The 17395-nt window shown below is 40.9% G+C and overlaps 2 protein-coding genes across 3 annotated transcripts; one reads left to right on the plus strand and one right to left on the minus strand.

Annotated features, from left to right (window-relative positions):
* Positions 1-863: 863 nt before the first annotated feature.
* atxn7l2b (ataxin 7-like 2b) lies at positions 864-5699 on the plus strand. Its single transcript, XM_044037229.1, has 9 exons — positions 864-990; positions 1782-1853; positions 1943-2246; positions 2776-2942; positions 3193-3272; positions 3425-3618; positions 3702-3882; positions 4012-4133; positions 4566-5699. Exons 1-9 carry the CDS (start codon positions 894-896, stop codon positions 5200-5202), a joined length of 1854 nt encoding a protein of 617 aa, XP_043893164.1. The 5' UTR covers positions 864-893; the 3' UTR covers positions 5203-5699.
* A 645-nt stretch (positions 5700-6344) lies between these two features.
* Positions 6345-13480, minus strand: amigo1 (adhesion molecule with Ig-like domain 1). Of its 2 annotated transcripts, none has more exons than XM_044038917.1 (2): positions 13000-13480; positions 6345-11947 (listed from the first exon to the last, which is right to left on the minus strand). In XM_044038917.1, the coding sequence occupies exon 2, from the start codon at positions 11842-11844 to the stop codon at positions 10303-10305; it is 1542 nt and encodes a 513-aa protein (XP_043894852.1). In that variant the 5' UTR covers positions 11845-11947; positions 13000-13480; the 3' UTR covers positions 6345-10302. The 2 variants fall into 2 exon arrangements, with proteins under 2 accessions (XP_043894852.1, XP_043894853.1); XM_044038918.1 differs by having other exon boundaries at positions 12821-13480.
* Positions 13481-17395: the final 3915 nt, after the last annotated feature.

Here is a 17395-nt window from a genome sequence, read left to right on the forward strand (position 1 = left end):
GTTTTTTTTTTCACATTGAAGACCTGATGTACTGTAAAAGGTTCATTATGTGTGCCATGGCTTTCAGATAGCAAGGTCAGGTCAAATGCAATGCTGTTGGACTCTCACTAGATGGCACACATTGCACCTCTGCCTGATATTAGCTGCATATATGAAAACCACAAACCATCATTTCGATTTCTTTTGAGAGTGACACAAATAATCTATTGACCTTGTTCTGAATATGACATCATTTTAGTTATTTATAACTCATGTCGGCTTCACATCCACTGCTGTGAAAACCCCAATAGGACATGACTATCTGACTAAGGTGTATACATGTCTACATAAGATTATAATCCTCCTTGTCTTAATGTATTTATTCATCATCACACCAACTGGCTCCCCCATAAGAGAACCACATATATACAAAACATATTAAGGGCCTAATTTTGTCAAACAAGTCAAGCCACTGGTCGATAAATGCAAGAACATAAAAATAAACCCACATACACAGCTTTTCATATGCAAATCTACTGCACATATTCATTTCTTATCTTAAATAAGGTTCCATCAACATGTAAAAATGCAGCTGTTGTTTTCTCTGTCGCTGATGTTGAGGGGGATTCTATATGTTGAAAAGTATTGCCAATGATGTCTCCAACAATCAAATGATATAATTATATACATTAATAAGTAAAAGTGAATATACAATAACATATAAAATATGTTTGACTATCAAATATACAGTGCACATACATACACACGTTGTGTTGTATGCAGCCTCCATGTGCGGCCTATGGTCCAGGGATGTGTGTGCACAACACCGCCACCACGCGGCCGCGAGCTTCCTGGCACGAGGGAGTGCTGCGCGTGAACTGAGGCCGTGTCCTCGTGAACGCGGCAGAGGAGCAATGGCCGCGTTGAATCGGCGAAATCCCAATCTCGACGATTTTGTCGGATTAAACTGGAGTTGTTGGATTGAACGGGTGGACATTCTACCATCTGAAGGTGAGAGTCACTCCCTCCCCGCTGCTGTAACGTACATCATGTCTTTATGTCCGTGTCCCGCGGTTTATTTGTCATTAGACGGACATCGAGAGCGACTTAAAGCGTAACCCAAACAAAAGACCCGCTGGGTCCTAGCGCAGGGTGGCTTGTCCAACTGTCCACACTGTCACTAAAGTTAACTTAACACACGTTTAAGTTATTGTTTCTTTGACATGTTTTATTATGTTAGTGTTGGTAAAACATTAGCTAGGCAAATACGTCGGTGGCGGCTCACATGTGTTCAGTAATTCATCTTTAGCATCTTTAACCCTCAGCTACTGTCAGGGACACAAAACACTTTGGTCAGGGGAGGAATTGTTCACCGTTCCACAAAACCTAAATAATAGACTGAACCTGGATTTGTCCACTTGTCCTGGCTGATTTAAGTCCAGACTCAGTTGCTGATATGTATATGTATTCTGTGGAGTTGTACTTTGGTTTAATCTTTCTAGAAGATATCTCAGAAAGAGGAAAATCAGCAAATCACATTACCTCCTTTAATGTCTCCAAATGACAGTAACTCCTTGATGATGAAGGGATATAGCATTATGTTCTGATATTAAAAGCTGTGTTTGAATTGCTTTAATATGACTTGACCAAATTGAACCTCCTAATCCAGGCTTGGTTTGTGTGGAATAGAAAACCAGGATGAACTAATCTCAAAAGGTCATTTTGGTAATCCTGGATTTTCTAATTTTAACAAGATGCCCCATCTTTACATCTAATACTGATGGGTTTTGTCTTACATGCAGCTGGGTCTGATCCTGAAGACGGCAGCAAATATGGGAAGAGCCTATGTGAGACCATGGCCCTCAGGAAAGAAGGTGAACACGTCATCATTTTGTTGTTTTCAATATTTTTCTGTAGATTCACAAAGCTCAAACCTATATTTATTTTCTGTTTTTCTCTACAGATATGCACATATACGGCCACTGTCCTGCACAGGATGATATTTATTTGGTGGTGTGCAGTCACTGTGGCCAGGTGGTGAAGCCAGAAGCCTTTGAGAAACACTGTGAGCGGCGACATGGTCCGCTCATAAAGATGTGCAGCCAGCAACCGACCGTGGCTCCTCAGCAGCGACCTCGTCCTGGTCAGCCTCCTTCGAATGTTTCCCTCCCGAGAGAAAGGCAGAAGGACGGCAGACATCATGAGGATGGTGCTACATCCACAGCAACAGCATCTGTCCACCAGCACAGGCCTAGTAAGGCCCAGAGGTACTGTTTAAGATTGTTCACAACATAGCAACATGGGAACCATGAAGTATGATTAATGCAATGCTGAATTTGATCTCTGATTTGTGTGTTTTGGTATTCTGTGCAATCTCTTCCAAGTTAAACAGTTTTACTTCACACCTGAATTTAATTGCTTACTGTTATGAGACTCTTAAAGGTAAAGTATGTGCAGTGGTGACCTTTTGGGTCTTTCTTGGTTACTGCAATCCCAGTTCAAAATACTACAGCAGTGTGTTATTCCATTACATAAACAAATTGATATTTATTTCATGAATGTACTGGCTGCACAATTATTATCAATTAACTTGTTTCCTTAATCTCTGATGACACATCATTGTCATTTTATGTCTTATATGATACATGTATATATATAACGCCTTTAACAGTTGATATGTGTGGACTAGAACTCAGTAAGTATGCTGTCCAGTCTCATCCAAGTTAAAAGTTATGTTTTTATGCTTACTGCATCTCGTCTCTTAAGTCAATTCTGGTTCTCCAACCACCTCTTCAGTTTGCCTTCAGAGGAGAAGTTCCCCCAGGAGAAACCTCCCCTCCTACAACACTCTGCATCGATGCCTCATCCCAGAGTTCCTGCATGTCACTCAGGACAGACAAATGAGTCTCACACTCCTCCTTGTGGAACAAGAACCTATAGCCGAACACATAAAAACACAGAAAGTAAGTTTTTAGTTTATACCTCCTCTATTGTATTTCTCCCCTTGCTTGTTTTTTGCCAAGCTTCTTATCAATTTCAGTTCATAGCAGTATTTTCATAGAGTGTATTATTACTGTAGATAGCAGAATCATTGCCTTTGTTGGGGAAAAATAGGTCTATTCAGCTCTATAACCTCTCTACTATCATGGATCATGTTGACTGACTTTGTTCTGCTGTTACCCGCTGACTACTGTGTTTGCTTTCTTCCCATAGAGAAAGAATGTGACCTGAATAAACACAGCACAATTCTGAATCCAAAAAGGAAGCCCAGCAGCCGAGGCCTCCTATGCAATGTAAACTGTTATTATTTTATTTACTTTTATTACTGCTGTTACCAGTGTCTTGCTCCATTTTAACAGCGATATCATAATTAAGCGTATATTTTTCTTCTATTTCATGCACTAACATGGAAGGTTTAATCATTTGGGATGTTCTTTCTAAACAGACTGATGCCATCCACCAGCAACAGAAAACACTGGGAACGAATAAGACTCTTAATCACTTGGCAGTGGAGCAGAGAATAGCCTCCGTGGGTCAAGATGTGAACCTCTTTGACAATTTAGAAGACAAAGAGAAACATTTGGAAGCTTTTGAAGAGAACGTAACTCAGCACACTAGATACAACTGCCACATTATTGGGTAACAAGAACAATTTTAACAAAGTTAATGTTATTTACCTCATGAGGGGAAGTTTTCATTGTTTCTATTGTTTTATTTTAAAGCACGTCAAGAGATCCAGCTGAAAACCTTCCAGAAGAGGAAGGTGACAGCACTGTGAAAGTGGAAATACAGCCTCCCTATCCCTTCAACCAGAGCCTACTGTCAAGTGAAGAAAGTGAAAATGATGAGCAAGAGGAAACCACAGACCTGCCTACCTCACCCTGGCACCCTAAACCTCTCGGGGTGAGTGGAGAAGCATACGGAGCATACAGAAGCATAAAAGCAACCTTTAGACTGACATCATTAGCCAAATAAAAAAATCTGTTTGTCCTGGAGTGTGTGTGTACTCAACAAAATGTCTCTGTTGTGCAGGTGTGCACTTTCGGATGTCGTACACTGGGTTGCAGCATCGTCACCTTTGACCGCCGCTTGCATCACCTCCGGTTTGCCCTCAGTACTATGTTGGAGCACCATCTCAACACACACTTGTGGAAGTTAGTATCATCACTTAATAACCTGTAGATCTGGCACCTGTTTGTATTTGGCAAGCTGAATGTTTAGAAAATGCGTCAAATAATGTTTTTTCACCTTCTCAGTGGTGAATTGTGTGATCAGAAATTAAATATCAGTGTTTTTTTTGCTAGGTGCTGTCTATGCCTGTGGTAAAATATGGAAATATGCTGCTTTGTGATTCCTCGCCTTTATTAATTGGTTTTAGTTATCTGTTGATAAAGAATGGCCAGACTTGATCTCACCCTTAAAGAATAAAGCCATTTGAAATAGTAAGGATTGATTGCATTGCCAAATAAAAGTGTATTTAATTGGGCTGCATGCACAAAATAATGTGGCTACAGCAGATCTATGATGATTCCTTATTTCTTAAATATGAAATACTAGAATGTACTAATCCTTTTATTAATTTTCAGGAAAATGCCTCAAGCTTCATCCGGTCTCAGGTCTTGTCATGTCACACCACCAACTGTCAGAAAGTCAGCGAGACCCTTCCAGTCCGTTGGCTACCTCATGTGTGAGTCTACCTCACTGGGGCCTCAACTGGAAACCAAAAACAGTAAGCACAACTCTCAGTCTATCAAACCACCTTCCACCTCCTCTTCAAGCCTTAAGCATGGTCGATGTCGCAACAACATCAGACGACCCAGCAAAGCTCAGCTGAAGGAGGTAGTTGTTATGCAAGATCAAAGTGCCACCAAGCTTCCACTCAACGCTGAGGAGAAATCCTCCAGATTCATCAGGGATTCCCCTCTTCATGAGAAGGGACAACAACAAACCCCCTCCTGTCAAGGACCAGCCAGTGGTGCATTCTCACGCAGCAAGAAGCCATGTCCTCCTCTGCCACTTCAGCCTTCAGAGAGACGCCTGTCACTTTTGGAGAAGCGTTCCCCTTCACATGCAATAAAGGAACACTCCTCCTGCCCGAGAGTGAGGTCCCGTCCTCAAAAGCACAAAGGAAGCAACGAGTCTCTGGCTGTCAGCACCTCATTACCCAGAACCTCCAAGTGTAAGCGCTTGTCTTCTCCATCTCGCCCCAGCCTCCACACCTAGAAGGGAGAAAATACTGGACATGTGCTTTCTTGGGATCTGGACCAAGGTTCCATTTCCTAAAGAGTGAATGTACTCACTTGCGTTTACCAGTCCAGTAGTATTATAATGGTATTTGTTCAGTTCTTGTCCTTTTAAGCCTGAAAAGTTTTTGAATGTGTGGAAGTGTATCAATCTGTTTGTCCACGTTTATTTATGTCTTCACATTTGAATGCACAGATATCAGGGAGTGTTGTTCTGAATATTACACTGTTTCATTTTGCAGGATCATTTTCTATGTGACAATACAGTATGCCTCAGTTAATTGTCTGTGTAAGATGTCAGTCATCCAGGTCGTAGTATCTGTTGGGGATTAGCTATAAACAACCCCCTAATTACACACAATGCAACCCAATTCAATTAAAGCATGTCTTTTTGCCTATAGCTAACCCCCGCAGATATGTTTAAGAGCATAAAATACCTCAAAATATGCTGCTAAAATAGAATTTCTTAAAGCCTCATGGTCCCGTCTTCTGTCATTGTGCTGTGGTTTTGTTGAGTTTACTAACCACTCATACCCAAACTGTAAAACTTAGATCTGCTACTAAATGTAAATTTTTAATTAAAACAACAAACATTTCAGGGATTTTTTTTTTTTGTTAAATTCTTGACAGTTTGAGCAGATTTATTTTTATTTTGATGTGCCAAGTTCTTCCATTTGTTTTAAAATGTAATAAAATGTGTTTCAAATTTAGATTTCTACAGAAGTTTCATTTAGGCTTTTAAAGAAAAACAAACCTTGCTGGAAAACTTCAGTTTACACTTCTAAATGATTCACACTAACCGGTTTTAGTCACACGTGACATGGTCTGTACAAAAAAGGAGTGCACTACATCATTTTGACCAGTAGATGGTGTTGAGTCACCAGTGTTAGCAGCATACTAAACCTGAAGCCTTTTCCACCATGTTACATGAGCACTATGCAAAAGTCACCATTGGATTTGTTGTTTTAGGAATGCTAAAATGTTTATGTCTCAATCACTTTAGTGGAACGCATCCATCCATGAAGTTTCAGACATCTGTAAGACCTCAGGAACAACAGGAATATTTGAATTATTATTTCCTGGAAGGTGTGAAACAGCAGCAAAAATTAAGGCAACACAAAGTTCAAATCTTGATCGTTTATTGAGCCAACTGAAATGTCATTATTCTTACATTTCTACTAGGTTGCACCTATTCTGAATTCAGAGAAGCTCTTAAATGTACCATGCAAAGCCATTCCATTAGCTGTGAGGCCTTTCAAGATTTAATGGCGGTGACCAACCAGCTCATCCCCGAAGCAGTGGTCAATAAACTCCATGCTTTTAATGGTGTTAAAAGCTCCGTTCTCATCCCATGGACATTTGTAGTAGCACGTTGTGAAGGCAGAGAGCTTTTAGCTCTGCTATCTTAAGGATGTTCCTGTAATTGCTACTACATATGTGGATGAATGGAGATCGATGTGTGTCGGGCAGTGAGGGGCCACTCCCTTCTCTCACTGACAATAAAGTGCTATAACTGCAAATATGATCTGCACTGATGTCCATTATCAAACATTATTGTTGCTGCAAATATGAAAACGTTTAGAATTTTTATATTTGAACTTTAAAATGAGATAGTCCTGAGAAGATTTATTCACCCTCGAAATCCATGTTTCAAGACTTCATCCTTGTGCGTTGGCAGATCTCTTAATCCTTATTATATGTTTTTTTTTTTTATTTATCTAATAATTTGTTGTTACAGAAAAAACGTATCCGCTAGAATAGAAGTATGTCCACCTGAAAACTCGTATCATGTCTCTACATCAGGCGCTCTCCTTGAATTTGTTATGGCTTTTACAACCTAAGTCAAACACTGACTGAACATCCCACGGCCTCATACTCACTGCCCATTGGGACGGACCACGACCACTGATTTCACAACCGGCAACCGTCAAATGCATTTTCAGACCAACCTTATTCTTCAGCTGAGTTAAGTGTAAAATAATCCTCTTTCGTTAAAAAACTAAACCCCACCCTACATAAAAAATAAACATTTATGTCAAGACTTGAATGTTGAAACAGCGAACAGTAGCAGACAAAAATGCAAAGTGATCAACAACATCAGATTACACAAGAATACAGTCAGTACACTGGTAGAACATAGCAGTACACGGGTAATCAATACTGAGCACAGAAAAGTGAGTCTTAATACATATATACTGTATATATAGAGAGATAAATAGGTAGGCAGAATTGTTTTGGAGGGAACAAACCACTCTTTTTCCTTCTCTATCGTCAACAGCAGTAGCTCTGTTTTTCTCTGTACATAAATGCAACTTGTAATTTCACTGACAATCCACAGAAGACCACCTATTACCCATGGCAAATTTAACTGGATTGACACTGGGTTACTTTGGGGCAAACACATGATATGATGGTCTGGCGGTTGAATGTGTGCTATTCAGCAGCCATAATATCTGTATACACGTTTGGCTTCAAGCTCAGATTCTGCGAATTGAACATTTACCAGCTTCTAAGGCCCTGAAATCAAGAGCAAACTGATCCCACTGAACAACGACAGGGCACAGAGGCTTGTTCAAATCCAGAAGAGCATAACATGGAGCCTGGTTCATTTAAAATGGGGCACGCCGGTCCGCAGTGTAGTGCTAAACCTCTCTCACTCCGTCTGTCTCTGTGTGTTTTAAGTGCATCCTGTGGTATTTTTTGCTGCTCTATATTTCTCCACCTGGTATTCCTGTGTGTGAGCGAGTGGAATGATTCACACACACACACCGAGTGTGACTTCCTTTTCTCACCCACACAGGAGACGCTGTGGTGCACACTGCAACCGTAAATATTCCGCCAAATTTCATCCATTGCTCCAAAAGAACATTTACATCCCTCACCATTTCAGAGCTTAATTGTTATTTCTGTGCAACGTGTGTGTGTGTGTGTGTGGTTTACACACTTGCAGTATATTGTGGTTTCTGGAAAACTAATTTGACACTTTCCAACCATACGATTTGATGGGAGAGCAAATGCTGAATGGGAGCACCAGGTGTTTCCCCCCCGATAAACAAAAACTACGTACTTCTTAAATGGCATCACATTCATTGCCGAGGTGAATGTTTGCTTTTGAACTTACATAAGGGCAGCCCCATAATGAGAAAGGTACACAAACACAGCAAACATGACTGAGCACAGGGAGCCAGAGAGAATGGCTTTGAGTTGCTGCGACTCGCGATAACACACCTATCCTCTAATGCTCAAAGAGACAAAGACATAGAAATAAGAGGGAAGCCGCCGCCCATCTAAGGATGCAATTAGCATTTACATGGGGGCTTGCCTTGTTGTACTCTGACACAAACGCCAAACATTTAAATCCAAACACTCGCTCTTGTATACGCCAAAACACAGGCTCCTTTTGAAAAAAGCGTGTTAATGAAATATGCACAGCATACAACACAATAGATATATTCATAACCATTAAGAGGAAGGAATCTCTGAGGAGAGTCTCCTGTGATGCAGAAGGTTTCCTGCAGTCGGCTACAAACTGTCAAATTATTGTTGCTTCTGAAGCTTCCTCCTCAAAAGGAACCCCACTGGTTTTATTAAATGGCTCTAATGTTGCCTGCTAATACTACAAACATCATTTCCTACCAACCACGCTACATTTGAAATCAGTGTAAATTGTTCATTTCAGCAAAACGCAATCAAATCTACAACATAATCCATTTGACATAATGATTGAATACACAGAGGCTCATGTTTTTTTTAGTTTTTTCTTTAGCAATGTACATTAAAACAAATCAGGATATTATATAAGGTGCATAATTTACACCAAGAAAAGTATTAAATGAACTAAGGCTGGCAGCGTTTAGCGTGGGCTTGGTTTTTAACTTGCTAATGTGACAGAGAGACATAAATGCTATAACTTGGGACTAAGAGGAGGAGTCTGTCTGTCCTTGTAAGGACCATGGAACCTGTGTGTATGCAGAATTGAAACAATGTGCTATGTGAGGCTTCAGTAGTTCGTTCGGGATTATATCATAGATATTCAGTCACTAAGAGGCTATTATTATGATTACACAGTTATTTTTATAAACAATGATCTATCTCAAGCCGGTTAATGATTTTATACTATTCATACATATAAACAAATTCTTAATATAGCGATGGAAAAGTATATTCCTCTATCAATTTCCATATGAATACTAATAAGGATCAGTCTGGATTAAGATGACAATGACCTCTTAATATAGTTGTGTCATCGCTTCTTCAATAGATTAAATGTTGAATACTGATGTCCTAGATCTCACTCATGGTCTGATCGTCTCATATACAGTTGGTTTATGACATGCTGTTTCTATGTAGATGTCCCAAGGTTAATTACGCGTGTAACCATAGCCCAGTGACAGCACTTTGTCTGTCAAAGGCCCGGGTCATACTTTCTGTGTCCACATGTGTGCAAAGGTCATCCTCCTATTCCTGCGTTGGCCCTTTCGAACCCTACGCGGATGAATCCATGTACACCTCCAGTTGAATTCTGCACGGTAGAACACGGTAAGTATGACCTGGAAGTGTCTCCCTGTGTTGATAGAGAAATGTTTACATAAGATGTGGTCTCTTCTTCAACAGTACTTCCTGTTTAAACTATAACTATGAGCCAGCCATGGTTTCAATTTCTATTTTATGTGAGTGATTTTGTTTATTCAAATCAATCTGTGCATGTGTCATATGCCCCCCCCCCCTTTGTTATGTAATCTATCACTTCCTGAGTGCTAATATCAACAATATACTGTATCCATCCTCCGTCCTTAAGACTTCAGTAGTTTCTGTGTCCGTGCACACTGCCATTCATTCACAGTATGTTAAGTGCTACAGATTGAACTGCTGGAAAAAAGTCTGGCTTATTGTCAACATCAATAAGTCAGTTTTTTATTTTTTACTCCCTTTGAGATCCTTATTTTTCTTTTGCCAGCAACTGCAGGCGAACATCCTTTGTCCGTGTTGTCCCACAAGGTCACTCACAGTTTACATTAACTAAAACATGGCTCACATTGTACCAGTGTGCATCCAGTCTTGTGATATCCATTGTATCATCTCAGACCACCATGGGAGTGTCTGAAAAGACTGAGCTAATGGACTCTGCTACTGACTTCTTCCTCTTCCCCTTCATTAGAGAGCCAGCCTCTGCATCCAGATCATCGTCATCATTCTCGTTCCCGTTGGGGTTCAGCTTTCCATTTTGGCCCTGCAAGTCCTTTGAATCTATGAATGCCACATGCTTGTTCAGCTCAGCTTTGAGTGCTGGGTCCTCATGGGTTGGGGTCACACTGAGCATAGAGGAGTGGATGCTGTCCTCTCCACGAGTCTTACCCTTGCTGGGGCAGCAGAAACAGCGGCATGGTGTCAAGTAAAGGTACATTAACACCAGCACTACGCTGGCCAGGCAGCCAACTAAGGTGGTGTATGCCGTGTTCAAGGTCTCGCCGCTCCCATGCATGGTGAGGTTGTGAACCTTCAGAACCACATAGATCGTCTCATTTATGGCCTCGCTCATCGCAAAGCAAGTGTAAGTCCCAGAGTCGTCAGACCTCACTGAACTTATCTGCAAACTTCCGTCCGGCAGGACTTTGGCAGTCTGGTTGCTTCCAGGTATCACTGGCACATTGCCAGGCAGGGTCCAGGTCTTTGACATGTCTCTGTGTTTGGTGTCACAGCTCAGTGTAAGTATTTGCTCCAGAAAAGCCTCTTCACCTGCCTCCTTGAATGTGCTGCAGTTCATCGTTTCACCACTGAGATCAAAAACAGCTACTTGTTTTTTTTGCAGACCAGGCAGAATACATGTGTAGTCATCTTTGAAGTCCACCGCAGAGTTGAGTTTTCGAAGGTACCAGTGGGCTAAGAGCGTGTAGAGATCACAGTGACAGGGCAGAGGGTTATTGTGGAAGTAGAGGCCATTTTTTAACCAAGCAGGCAGTGCCTTAAGCTCCTCAATGGGCAACAACTTGATCTTGTTGGAGGACACATCCAGGAGGCTAAGTCTCTCCAGACGGGACTTTTCCTTAACCAGCTCCAGTGGAAATCGAGAGATTTGGTTCTGACTAAGGTAGAGCTTCTGGAGGTTGATCACGCCAACAAAGGCTGAGCGGTCAATCTGTGAAATTAGGTTGTTGTAGAGCAGGAGAACCTCCAGGTTGGCCAAAGGCTCAAAGATGAACTCATCCAACTGCCGCAAGCTGTTGGAGGACAGGTCCAAGTAGCGTAGGTTCTTCACCTTTATGAATGCCTCTGAAGACAAGAAGAAGAGACCATTGTGACTGAGGAGGAGATTATGGAGCTTTGGGAGAACAATCGGGGTCCACTCAGACAGCAGCTTTGTTATCTCATTATAGCTGAGATCCAGCACGCCAGTGTAGTTCGGTATGAGAGTGGGGACAGTGGTCAGGTTCATCTTTGAGCAGCTCACTATGTTTGAGGCGCAGATGCATGTCTTATGGCAGTTTAAGGTAGTTGCTGCTGCCCCTGGAAGACAGAGGACAGCTACGCACACGGTGAGGAAGAGGACCCATTTCGGATGCTTACTCTGGTGAGGTAATGTTTCCAACAGGCAGTCACCTGTTCTGGTGGAAGGCTGCAACATGCTAGCAGTTTATCTAAATCCTTCAGAGGTTTACTACAGCTCCATTCTCAGAAAACAGCATTGAAGAGTAACCGGTGGCCTCCTAGGCATTGCTCATTGAAAGCTAGAAAAAAAGCAGAGACAAGAGAGGTAAGGACAATTATAATTGCTACATAACAAAATGGAAGAAAATGCATTGAATGCAGATGCTCACAAAAGAGCTGCCTTACAACCACAATCAGAAGTACTTTGAGATCCAGATTCTGAGCCCTGAGACTCTGAAACTCCCTGCCAGTAAAAATACAACAGGTGGAGTCAGTTCACTCTGCATTTCCAGATTTGACCCAACTTTAGTTCTTATTTGTTTATGGTTTATTGTGCTCATGTTGTTTTTGTTGTTATCATCTTATTAAATTGTCACCATGTCTATATATATTGTTTTTATTTTAGGTCTTTTAACTTGTGTTTTTATCTGGGAAGCACTAAGCAACTCTGATTTGAGAAGTATAAAGATTATTATCCTATTTAAATACATGAGCAACACTTCATGCTGATAGCTTGCACAAATACAGTAGAGTCGATATGAGTTAGTTTTTTACTAAGAATACTTGTTCATAGTGAATAATGTTCTCATTCATGGACTATGACTGTTCATATCAGACAAAGCACTTGTATTGTGCATCCAGGACAGTACTCTCGCTCTCTCTCTCACTCTCACCTCTGCACCCATGAGAACATGCAGCATCACACACTTCCTTACATTTATACTGTAGGCACATACTCCTCTGCTGCTTGGCACCATGCGCATCATCCTATAAAGCACATACGCATGCACACAACTCATGTGCATCATTCTCACGCCTGGAAAGCACGCATTGATTCTCCTCTTTCTCTTTCTCTTTCTCTGACACACACACACACGCACACACACTCAGATTCAAATGGATGAACACAACGACAAAAAAAAAAAAAAAAACAACAACAAAAAAACACGGACCATATCATTCAAAGCGTGAAACCATGAAAACATATCCTGTCCTGTCCCCCTTCTGACATGTCCTTGTCCATTTGTGGAAGAGCTGAGCAAACGCTGTTGCACTGCACCATTCTGCTGGAGAACAAACGTGCACGAGGTGGAAGCGTGATCCGAGACATGGAGAGACACAAACCACCTACCTTCCACTGCGTCTTTTAAAAAAAACAACAACCCAAAAACAGTCCCTCGTCTGTTTACAGTGTTGCTGTATACAGATGGTGTCCGTCTGACCGAGTGTGTCTGCTGCTGCTGATGATGACGAGGAAGAGGAGGACAACAACAACAGCAGCAGCAGCAGGGTGGAGGGAGCGCACTGGAGAGATCCTCGTCAAATCCAACACCCGGTGCAAATAATAATACACACCAAATCACACGTATTAACTAGCGAGAACGTCTATTTTAAGCAGCTCTGTCGGATTTCATGTTGCTCTGTATACAGACGAACAGGCGTCCGATTTTTGCAGATAATATTTGGCGCATTCTGAGCATCTTCAGCTCCTGCCGGATCTCATCAGCAGCCATGGAGATAATTAAGAATGAGGCAGTCGGTGGCTGGAGGCCTGCTGCTGTCTTCGTGCTGTGCTGCTGATGCTTAAGATGATGATGATGCTGCTGCTGCTGCTGTAGCGCGTGTCGTTTTAGGAAGCGTTACTGCGCTCTGATCCAGAAGGCGGTGTTTTGCCGAGAACAGCCGCAGCAAAGATGCGCAGCGGAGACGCACTGAAAAGCCATGAGCGGGATGAACTGTTGTAGTGAAATATTATTCCAGCTTTACACCATTTTACATCATTATTATTCTGTAATCAACTCACACTGGGGAAACAAAGACCTTAGAAATGAAGTCTGACTTTTCCCTGGGTAACATCATTACTGTAGGTCAAATTACAAATCCTCATCCACCCTCACACACACAACATTTTTTGTGTGCACCTGCTTCAAATCTAAAAGCTGCATCTTCTTTTACCTTCTGCTCACATGTTTTTTTTTTTACAGTCTCACAGCATTTATGGATGTTGTGTGCTTCTCTCTTAAAATAAGTCTAAACGAAGGACATAACAAATTAGTTATTGAAATCTTTTTTGTGTCCGATACCGATACCGCAAACCTGAGGATCTACTGGTACCGATATTAGTCCGATACAGTCATTTAGACCATTTATGAATTATGAAGCAACACATTTGTGCTGAGTCATTTCAAAGACGTAATCCTCCAACCGTGTAACAAATATCTCCCAAAAAGAAGAAATAAAAAGCCCAAACATGACTCAGCTAAAATGTTTTACCTTATTAACTGCACATGCAAGTAATGGTGACAAAATATAATAATGTCACATCAGTCTTCCCTCATCACTTAACACATGACAGCTGAGGGTGTTAAGTGCCAACTCAGTCAAGAGTCAAGATAATATTATTATCAAAACCCATGTGCACTGGTTAAAATGGTACAAAACAACTACTAATTATTATAAAAACAGATAAAACAAATATAAATAACATCTCACACACACTAAATAAATGAGATATATATAAAAAATATAATAAAATAATTGCACATAATGTTCATTAAATTATTGCATGTGTTATGAGCTGTGTTCTTAGTATGTAGAGTTCAGTGTGTGGATGGCTTTGATGTATATTGTGCCTTTAAAAAAAAAAGCCAACCAGCAAATTTAAGAATACATGAAATTGGAAACGGTGATTATTTTGGTTCAACAAAATACAATGTTTCCTACCATGCCTCATTGCTGCAGTAACATCTCTGAGCCATGAGTCATCGTGTTGTCTGTGTACGTCCAACTGTCTCATCTCAGCAGTGATTGGCTGCTGGGTTGTCATTTAAAAGGTGAAGAGACATAAATGTGTCTGTAAATTGCATCGTTACTCACTGATTAGCTCTTGTTGTCATGTCCAGGTTTTAATATTTACATCAAGGCATTATTTTTTTGTGGATGAGTGCTTCAGTCTGGCGGCTGCCAAACTGTGCTGCTCTCCAACAATTCTTCCCTCTCATATCGCCGTCTTTGCTCACTGGGCAGACTCTTGTTTATGATTTTGAATAGGTCTCTCTGCGAGTACCCACTGAGCAGGGAAAACCTTGTCCTTTTTTTCCACTCATGTGAATCCACCCACATGGTTTGAAAAATGTTCAAGTTTTCCTCTAATCACAGATCTGCGAGCCCTTTGGCAAAGCTGTGAGAGGCTGTGCACTGCCAGTAACACGCTCCACCACTAAAGCCAAACGTCCCACTCAGAATCATTTATTATCAGAGAGCATGACACGGAATCATTTCAAATTGCAAATGGAGAACAAAGCACTTTACAATAGGAGTCACATTTACCCATTCACACATACAGTATTTATACAGTGACTCTACATTGCATGTGTCAAACTCTAGGCCTGTGGGGCCACATCCGGCCCGCTAGATAATATGTCTTTCCTGACACACATCTTAGTACCACACATCAAGTTACCTCACCTGTATGAGAAATAAATACATTAAATGTGCTTCCTCCCTATCTTTTAGCTTTTAACGTGTAGTGAAACGCATTGAGTACAGCAAATTATTGGCTAAGATGTACATGTGACTTCAGGCCTGCATGAGCTCTTCTAAATGCGGCAGAGGAAAACAGGTACGACGGATGGAAATTGCATGAAATTGTTGATTTCAGTGGGGGAATCGTTCATAAATGTCAACAATATTTATGCCCAATGGCAAAAAAAAGTCTTTTAATACCACTAATATTTTAATCATACACGTGGCTTCTTCTTCTTTAATCTGGACTATCTGATTATAGTGCCTACAATGAATAACAAGACACATCTTTCATTTCGAATTTGATCCCTGATTTCTTTCTTTCTTTTAATCTATAAGCTTGCTTTGTTCTGAATGTTATATTATTTGCGCTCATCGACCCTCAACCAGTTTTTAATTTCAAACCCCTCTGTCATTGAGTAAGACACCCCTGCTCTACATTTATCTGTTCCCATAGTCATTTATTTAATCACACTGAGACTAAAATCTATTTTAAAATTGAGACTGATAGGGTCAGTTAGCATTATCATACATGCAAGTGCACAGTAGACACTAGAATACAAAATAGATGAAGAACAAAGCACAAGGCAGCATTAATTTGGTATTCATTTATCGGTTAATTAAAGTAGCTGCATCATAGTATTTTCTATGTACGTCTTACTTCACACTCTGTGGAGAAAACTCCAAATGATTATCTCCATCCTGAAACTAAAAGTATTACATTATTGGTGCAACACTGGTAAGTTCAACTGTAGTCAGTCAAGTCCGAAAAAGCAAAGCCAGCGTGGAAACTATAGCCTTTGTTGACTTACTGCTCGCTGAGAGTTTACCCATTTAGCAGACACTGGGCATGACAAGCATGGCAGAGTATTAACTCAGTTGGAGCTGGAGTTGTTTTGAAAAGACGTGCTTGGACTGGCAAAACACATAATTGAAACAGAATGAACAGCAGGCAAAAATCCCTCAAAATCAGCTACATACAGCTGAAGTTTTTTTTTTTGTAAGCACAAGTCCTTTGAAATACATTAACCAAGCCAAATGAAGTGGCTTCGACTAAAAAAAACAACTCGTCATACACAGTACTGCAGTAGCTCAGACATAGCATGTAACAGGGGACAAAAAATGACACATAATATGACATTAATTCTCAGAAATGTGTTCCTTGAAACACATGCATGCACCTGGAGATGTTTCTGTCTAACTAGGCCATGAGTCAAATCCCAGGATATCAAGGTATGAATCAGTGTGACTGAACATCGTGTGAAACCTCTGTCTGACCAGAGCATTGTGGCACATTGACTCTTGTGGGATTGAGCTGAAAGTGATTTATGTGCTATTTGACTCCACTTCCTGCTGTGATAGGGATAGCGTTGCCTGGCAACTGCCTGCGGCCTTTCGTTGACTGTTTTGTCTACGTGGTAAATGTGAGGTGGCCTTGCCATCTCTTCTTATCCATGCACCTGATAAGAAGGGGGTTTCTAGATTGATGTCTCTGGGTAAAAAAAGAATGTTTACATAACCTAAAATATTTATTTGTTAAACGTGACAGAACCTTTTTTTTCCAGTCAAAAGCAGACATAAATCCTGACACCCTGACCGTGATCATGTTTTTTCACAAATGACAACGTATAGAGTTACAACACACTCAGCACTTTGAAAGCCACTAACCTCAGCTTATAAACACTATCAGTCAGATCTGCAGTGACGTCTTTATGGTGCCCAATCACAACAAATGTAAATGATGTTTACATACAGACACACTCTCTCTTTGCTCCACCTGGCGTCTCTGTTGGCACAGTAAACACACTTTTCTCTAGGCTGACTGGTTTGCACAACATACACAGGTTTGTTTTTGCCTGATTATTCTTAACAGTTTTTGTTTCATCCTGAAATGATTGTTCGGCCAAACAGTGGTTCATTTACATGTCGAGTAGTTCAGGGACATCATTAACATTCACCTGCAGCTAGAGCCATGTCTGTGTCCACCAATTCCAATATCCACT

This window comes from Solea senegalensis, linkage group LG11 (genome assembly GCF_019176455.1).
Source record: "Solea senegalensis isolate Sse05_10M linkage group LG11, IFAPA_SoseM_1, whole genome shotgun sequence".
Classification (NCBI taxonomy): domain Eukaryota; kingdom Metazoa; phylum Chordata; class Actinopteri; order Pleuronectiformes; family Soleidae; genus Solea; species Solea senegalensis.

Excerpts from the sequence above, each read along its gene's own strand:
- amigo1 (XM_044038917.1), bottom strand. The coding sequence starts at position 11,844 with ATGTTGCAGCCTTCCACCAGAACAGGTGACTGCCTGTTGGAAACATTA.
- atxn7l2b (XM_044037229.1), top strand. The coding sequence starts at position 894 with ATGGCCGCGTTGAATCGGCGAAATCCCAATCTCGACGATTTTGTCGGA. Across the intron at positions 2,247-2,775 it reads AGGCCTAGTAAGGCCCAGAG|TTTGCCTTCAGAGGAGAAGT; the intron begins GTACTGTTTAAG and ends CCACCTCTTCAG. Across the intron at positions 2,943-3,192 it reads AACACATAAAAACACAGAAA|AGAAAGAATGTGACCTGAAT; the intron begins GTAAGTTTTTAG and ends TTCTTCCCATAG.